We start from the raw sequence: 8,415 nt of genomic DNA, 5'->3' as shown, positions 1-8,415 counted from the left end.
TCAACACTGGCGCACGTCAGGGATGTGTGCTAAGCCCACTGCTCCACTCTCTCTCTCTCTCTCTATACCCATGACTGTGTGGCCAGGCACAGCTCAAGTGCCATCTATAAATATGCTGATGACTCCTCCATTGTTGGCAGAAATCTCAGATGGTGATGAGAGGGCGTGCAGGAGTGACATACACCAGTGGTGTTGCAGTAAGGCCGAAGAGCTAATTGTGGATTTCAGAAAGGGTAAGACGAGTGAACACAGACCAATCCTCATAGAGGGATCAGAAGTGAAGGGAGTGAGCAACTTCAAGTTAGTGGGTGTCAAGATCTCTGAGGACCTAACCTGGTTGCAACATATTGACGCAGTTGCAAAGAAGGAAAGGCAGCGGCTATATTTCATTAGGAGTTTGAGGAGATTGGGTTTGTCAGCTGAAACATGAAACACGCAAAAACTTTTACAGACGTGCTGTGGACAGCATTCTGACTGGCTGCATCACCATCTGATATGGTGGGGGGAGGGGATGGGGGCTACAGCACGGTATCAAAGTTAGCTGCAGAAAGTTGTAAAATTAGTCAGTTCCATCATAGGTACTAGCCTCCGTAGTATCTAAAACATCTTCAAAGACAGTGACGTCTGTCATTAAGGATCCCCACCACCCAGGACATGCCCTCTTCTCATTGCTACCATCAGGTAGGAGGTACAGAAGCCTGAAGGCACACACTCAGCGATTCAGGAACAGCTTTTTCCTCTCTGCCATCTGGTTTCTAAATGATTATGATTATGATTATGAGGACACGCAGTCCTCTTTTATTGTCATTTAGTAATGCATGCATTAAGAAATGATAAAATGTTTTTCCAGAATGATATCACGAAAACACATGACAAACCGACTTAAAAACTAACAAAAACCACATAATTATAACACATAGTTACAACAGTGCAAAATAATACCGTAATTTGATAAGAACAGACCATGGCACAGTAAAAGTCTCAAAGTCTCTCGGAAGTCCCATCATCTAACGCAGACGATAAACCTCCAGCACCAATGCAGCATCCCGGAAGCATCCACCACAGTCCGACTCCGAGTCAGTCCGAAAACTCCGAGCCTCCGACCAGCTCTCCGACACCGAGCACCATCTCTGCCGAGTGTTTCGACCCCGGCCCCGGCAACAAGTGATACGCAAAGCCGAGGATTTGGGGCCTTCCCCTCCGGAGATTCTCGATCGCACAGTAGCAGTGGCAGCGAAGCAAGCATTTCAGAAGTTACTCCAGATGTTCCTCTGCGCTTCTCACGGCTGTCTCCATCAAATCCGGATTGTGCACGGCCCCCTAGTTACACATAATCGATATTCATTCGGAACGGCCACGCACGCTGTGTTGTGCCGCCATCTTCTCCTCCCTCCTGTGGACATTGAACCTATGATTACTACCCCATGACTTTTTTAAAAAATTCTGTTTTTGCAGAACGTAATTTAATTATTTAATGTACATATACTGTATATACTTACTGTAATTAAGTTTTTTCCATATTTATCAAGTATTGCATTGTACTACTGTTGCAAAGTTAGCAAATTTCATGACATATGCCAACGATATTAAACCTGATTCTGATTCTGGATTGAGAGTTCTCGTACTGTCCAAGCTGAGAGCTAAAGTGCTGGAGGAACTCCATGCTGGTCATTTAGACATGGTCAAAATGAAAGTGTTGGCTTGAAGCTTTGTCTGGTAGCGTGGGATTGGTCAACAGATCAAGCAGCTTGCCATGCATTGTTCTGGGTGCTAACACGTCCAGAAGATGCCAACAGCAGTGCCTCTCCACTCTTGGAATGGCCATTTATTGCTTTGGCAGAGGATTCTCATGTGGATTTTGCCAGTCTATTCACGGGCACACATTTCTTGGTAGTAGTTGGTGCAGCTACAAAGTGGCAAGAAGTGTTCCCGATATCCTCCATTGCAGACTTGCACACTGTTGATGTGTTGAGAAGCCTCTTCTCAATAAGGACACTTAATCAGTGACAATGGACCAGTTTGTTGCACAGCAGTGTCAGTCAGATGAATGGAATAAGACATATTACATCTGCACTGTACCACTGTGGTAATCCATATATATATATATATATATGTTGTAACTGGGTTACCTGTCTGGACACACTCCTCTGCTGACTCCCCTGTGGCTCCTCCCACAGACCCCTGAATAAAGGCGATTGCGCCTTTGCTCCTCCTCCCCAGTCCAGGGGCAGATACTCAGCATGATGGATGTCACATTTTACTGCTAGTAAAAGCCTTTCAGTATTTACTCTACTTCCAGTCTTTTGGAGTTATTGATGGTGCATCGACCACCCAGCTACAAATGTCTTGGTGGAGAGGTTTGTCCAGAGTCTAAAGAACGCACTGTGAGCAACGTCAGCAGAACGCACTACACTGACACTGATTCAAAAGCTTGCCAATTTCCTCCTTGCATACTGTAATGCAGCACACTCCACAACTAAGAACTCATCAACTGTGTTGGTCCTGGGTCATCCCTTGAATTCATGTTTGGATCTCCTGAAAACTAATGCGGGACAAACAGCTGAGTCAAATTGAGGGTTCCTCAAGCAAAGAGGTTCGATGTTTCACTTCTGGACAAGCAGTCCTGGCAAGGGACTACAGAGATGATCAAAACTGGGTGCTTGGAAATGAACCTCAAGGTAGTACATGATGACATGTACGTACTTTGATAACAAATTCACTTTGAAATTTGAACTTGAGTTAAGAAGCCGTCTGCATATTGAAGAAATTCTGCAATATTTGTGATACTTTTACAACTATCCTCAAAAAAACTCAGAGAGACAAAGAAATCTACAATATCTAAAACAAAAGGGCAGGGAGAGTGATATCCTTGCCAATACTTAATGTTTAAAGAACATTCGTAAATTATTTAGCCAGTATCCCATCGCTCTTTAAAGGTGATCATTAGTACATATTAGCTATGTTTTGCCACATATTAAAGGTGATTGCATATTTTTACTGTTGCTTTTTTTCCTGTTTGTTGAGTGGCGTCCTACACTATTTTATTCTTCCCATGTTGCCAACAGCTCCTCCCAGATTCTGCCACCCACACACACTAGGAGGCTGCCTGGAGTGTCCGGTCAGTAGAAAAGTTCATTGGCTGCAGGCTACCATCACTGCAGAACTATTCTGTGTCCAGAACAAAACAGCGGTCAGGAAAAATCATTGCAGACACTCTGCAACACTATAACTGCCTTTATGACATAAAGATGCTGGCATGCCTTTGTCATGATTGCATCAATATGTTGGGCCAAGATAGATCCTGTGAGATATTGTTGCCCAGAAACTTGAAGCTGCTCACCGTTTCTATTACTGACAAATGAGGACTGGCGTGTGTTCTCCCAACCTCCCCTTCCTTGGTCTTTCTGATGTTGAGTGTGAGGTTGATGTTACAACAGCACTCAACTAGACGATCTATCTCACTCCTGTAAATCTCCTCACTCGTATTGGAGATTTTACCAACAACAATGGTGTCATTGGCAAATTTATGAATGAGACTTGAGCTGTGTTTAGTCATACAGTCTTGAGAATGGAGCAGAAGGGTCAGTGCATATTGTTGATGTGCATCTGTGTTGTTAGTCAGCCAAGAGGAAATGTTATTACTAATCCATTCAAACTATGGTGTCCTAATAAGGAAGCCGAGGATCCAGTTGCAGAAGGAGGTACAGAGGCCCAGGTTTTGAGGGTTAGTTCAAACCGCCTTCTGACTGATGAGCCTCCTCCTCATCTCAGTATCAAAGTGATCTCCCTTTATTGTCAGGGGTTGCCCTTGCATCCTAGACCCTTCTACTTGTGGAAACATCCTCTCCATGCCCACACTATCTCAGTCTTTGAGTAATTTATTCAATTACTTTCACTGAAGTTCCTCAGCCTGTACAGTAAGATTTGAATTCTTGTCTCCGGATCAATGACCCAGGGCATTGCATGCCAATATCTTAACCACAATGCCACTGTGCTCAGAGGTATTACAAATTCAATAACCGCAAAGAGCTATCTTTGTAGAGTGCAAGAGAAATCTATTCTCTTCACGATAATTATCTTAAAGGTAGGATTGTCAAATGTTGGGAAGGGGTTCACCTCTTTAAATCCATTATCAGCAATGAAATGACAGAAAGTTTTCATTCGCTGTTTAAACTGCTGGCAAGCCTCTGGGCAAAGACAAAGTCAATGTCAAGTTTATTGTCATCTGCACAAGTACATCCATACACAGGTACGATGAAAACTTACTCGCACATCACAAACACGTACCACCATATAAGTAGCAATCACACGAAAAAACAAACTAGACATAAATTATACAAAACTTTTTTTAAAGAAAGAACACAATTAGAACAAAAAAGAATCAACTTTAGTGCAAAATGATCAAAGTAATGGTGTTGCTGAACTGTAGGGATTAGGGTTGTGCTGGTTGGTTGAAGAAATGAATGATAGAAGGGAAGTAGGTGTTCTTGAAACTGCTACAAAGTCAAAGGTGAATTTATCATAACTTGTTTCAATAAAAACTTACTTTCAGCAGCATCATAAGCAGAAAGTATTACATAAGCAGATTTCACAAGGAAAAAAATGAATTAACCATAATTTTTACAAGCAAGGACACAATTAGAATTTTAAAAAAGGCCATTTTAGTGATCAAAGTGATCATAGTGTTACTAAACTGTTCCTTTCAACTATCCAGTTCAAGAACCCAATAGTTGAAGGAAAATACCTTTCTTGAAAATAGTGATGTGTAACTTCAGGCTTCTGTACCTCCTGCTGAATGATGGTTGTGAAAAGATCACACGGGCCGAGTGTTCGGGATCTTTGATAATGGAACCTGTAGGTACTACCAGTGATGGAGAGGTGTGTACCCATGATATATTGGGCAAGATCCACTACTCTCTGCAGCTTCTTACATCCCCATGCATTTAAATTAAGCAATTTGATTTTTTTACATCTTAATTTTGTCATATATAACTTTCTCCTGCAGGGGTTCAGATTCTCATTCCTATCTAGGCACTAAATCATTCAGCCATCCCACCAATGGCTCTAATGCCACTTTCTAGTTTTTTTCGACAATACCACTGTTGTTGGCCGAATCAAACACAGTGACAAATCGGCATATAGGAGGGAGAATGAAAACCTGGCGGAATGGTGCCACAACAATAACCTTTCTCTCAGCGTCAGAAAAACTAAAAAGCTGATTATTGACGACAGGAGGTCCATGAGCCAGTCCTTAACAGGGGATTGGAGGAGGAGAGGATCAGTAAGTTTAAATTCTTGGCATTATCAATTCATAGGATCTGTCCTGGGACAAGTGCCGTTACATAAACAGCACAACAGAACCTCTACCTTCTTATAAATTTGTGCAGATTTGGCATGTCATCTGAAACTTTGACAAACCTCTGTAGAGGCACAGTGGAGGGAATCCTGTCTGGTGCATCACGGCCTGGTATGGAAACACTAATGCCCATGAATGGAAAAGCCTACGCTAGGTATGGATATGGGCCAGTCCATCACAGGACAAGGCCACTCCCTCACTGAGCACATCTACAAGGACCCCCACCATCCAGACCACGCTCTCTTCTCACTGCTGCTATTCGATAGGCAATACAGGAGCCTTAGGTCCCACACCACCAGGTTCAGGAACAGTTATTACCCTTCAACCGTCAGACCCCTGAACTAGCATGGATAACTTCATTCACCTCAGCAAGAACTGACTCCACAACCTATGGACTTCACTTTCAACGACGCTACAACTCATGTTCTCAATATTATTTATTTAATATTGTTATCATTTCTATTGTCTTTTTTGCACATTGGTTGTTTGTCCATTTTTGTTTGTGTGTAGTTTTTCATTAATTCTATTGCACTTCTTTGTATCCACTGTGAATGCCTATAAGTAAATGTATATGGTGACACATATGTACTTTGATAATAAATTTACTTTGAACTTTGAAGAAGTCTCTATAAGTTACAGATAATAACAGGGAACATGGGATTTGAATTCAGCCTTTGCAAAGCATCCACTATTTGACCCTGTCCGGCTGGGAAGCCAGTGTTCTCAATAGAACAGATATAAGCTGGGCAGGACATGTTTACCAGTCAGGTGTCAGCAAATAAGATTAGCTTTTGGAATCTGGGTTACTGTCAGAACCAGCTGTCTGATTAATGAGTTCCAAGTGCTTTTTATAGCTCTCAGTGTGCCATAAAACCCAGTGTATAACCTACATTTTCAGATCAGCTTTATGGTCTTTGAAATTAAGGAAAATCTTGTTGTCAGGCTCTCTGTTTGAACCTGTCAGCATTTTTGTGGCCTAAGCCTTTTCTTCCCAGTGTCTCCCCTATATAGGGGCTGGAAGGGGCATCCTTTCATGCATGTTCTCACAAATATCAGTCAACAGCCTTTGAAGCCAGGTCAAAAGTATGATAGCAGAGCTGGAACTAATGCCACTATTAATAACTAGCATTGTATTCAGTTTTCCATGAGCTAAGCTGATCCAGCATGGATGACTTCATTCGCCTGACTCTGAACTGACCACAACATATGGACTCACTTTCAAGGACTCCACAACTCATGTTCTCAGTATTATTTATTTACATACTTATTATTATTATTATTATTTTTATATATTTGCACCATTTGTCTTGTTTTTCACATTGATTGCTTCCAAGTCTTTTTGTGTAGTTTTTCATTGAGTCTATCGTATTTCTTCGTTCTTGCAAGAGAACGAATCTCAGGGTAATATATGGTGACATACATTGTACGTACTTTGATAATAAATTTACATTTACATTTTGAAGTTTTGAATTTTGATAAAGGCTGGCTTGCAGACAATCTGTATTCAAATACTGCATGGTTAGGACCTGCGAAAGAACACAGGATGAAAGTTTAGAGCCTTCTAGGCCACAACAGTACATCTACCTCATTTAAACTAATCCCTACATCTTTTCATCCAGTCCTGTCAACTTTGGTCCTAGGCTCTGCCACTATAGGAACCATTCTCTTCACATCCACTCTATTAAGCCTTTCAATATTCCATAGGTTTCACTGGGATCCCTGCCCCATTTCTTCTAATCTCCAGAAAGTAGAGGCCCAGAGCCATTAAATGCTCCTTATAAGCTAACCCTTCCATTCCGGGAGCATTCTCTGAAAGGCCAGCACATCCCTTCTTAGATCTAAAATGCAGTAAGGTAGAGATAGAGAGCCACGTTGATAAGATTGGATGAAAAGATGTAGGAATTAGTTCAAATAAGGTAGATGTACTGGCATGAACTAGTTGGGTCTAAACTGTTACTGTGTTCCACAATCTATATAAATTGATGAAACTTTTCATATCATTCTTCCTACATTTCTTCCTAAAGATCTGATGCAACTCTAATATTCCTTTGAAAGTATGATCTACATTGGTTTCTAATCTCTTCAACAGACACACCTTCTGGCCATTTACCAAAACCATTGCTCAATCTTTGGTTGAGCTGTTTCCACATACCTTCCATCCCAGCCATTTTAGCTACTAAAGAAAGGTGACACAGTTAGCGTAACTCTATTACAGTGCCAGAGACCTCAGTTCAACTCACGTTGCTTTCTGTAAGGAGGTTGTATATTCTTCCCATGACCGTGTGGGTTTCCTCCAGGTGCTCTGGTTTCCTCCCACATTCCAAGGTGTATGAATTAGCAGAATAATTGGTCGCATGGGTAGAACGGGGTGGTCCAGGCTCATCGGGATGGAAGGGCCTCTTACAGAGCAGTATCTCTAAATAAAAAAAATAATAAAATAGGGAAAGAAATTTGATGTCTTCCTTTGCTCTGAATTTCCCTGTTATCGATCAGATTTACTTTCACAAGCCATGTTTAGTTTGACTACTGAGAAGTTATTAGGCTTCCACACTTCAGCAAGACACCTGCATCTTAAAGACGTGGCCTTTGCATATACAACAACAACAATGTATTTGTTTAGCAGCAGCCACAGAGAGAAACAACCCAAGTTCCATACAACATCATTTTCCTGAACAGAGTTGTCGTTTTAGTATTTCATTCAATTTCCTTCTCCTCAGAAGACTCTGTGCTACCTAGCTTTCTTACTCTTTAGTGCTGTTCCATAAATTTGTTTAACCCTGTCTTTTTTTGGCTATAGACATGGCTGGCTAGACCTCATTTACCATATCAGAGGGTTTGTCCTGGTACCAGCACATAAATGCTGTCACAGGGAAAGGCACAACAGCGCCTCAACTTTGCATAGATTCAACATGTCATCTAACACTTTGACAACCCACTATAAATACACAGTGGTGAGTGTTCTGATTGGTCTGGTATGGAAACACCAACGCCCAGGAGCAGAAAAACCTATAAAAAGTGGTGGATGTAGCTCAGGCCATGAAAGGCAAAAGCACTACCCA

The 8,415-nt window shown here is 41.7% G+C and overlaps 1 protein-coding gene across 1 annotated transcript in view; it reads right to left on the bottom strand.

The window, feature by feature from the left end:
• Positions 1-7,752, bottom strand: part of rnaseh2a (ribonuclease H2, subunit A) — a 70,871-nt gene extending 63,119 nt beyond the window's left edge. Inside the window, exon 1 of the mRNA XM_063035913.1 lies at positions 7,597-7,752. Coding sequence (XP_062891983.1) covers positions 7,597-7,675 — 79 coding nt within the window. The 5' untranslated portion in view covers positions 7,676-7,752. The remainder of the gene's footprint in view (positions 1-7,596) is intronic.
• Between the last annotated feature and the right edge of the window lie 663 nt (positions 7,753-8,415).

The sequence above is a fragment of the Mobula hypostoma genome, chromosome 29 (genome assembly GCF_963921235.1).
Source record: "Mobula hypostoma chromosome 29, sMobHyp1.1, whole genome shotgun sequence".
In the NCBI taxonomy this organism is placed as follows: Eukaryota; Metazoa; Chordata; class Chondrichthyes; order Myliobatiformes; family Myliobatidae; genus Mobula; species Mobula hypostoma.
Note: the sequence above shows the minus strand (reverse complement) of the source record. Positions and strands in the feature narration are given on the sequence as shown.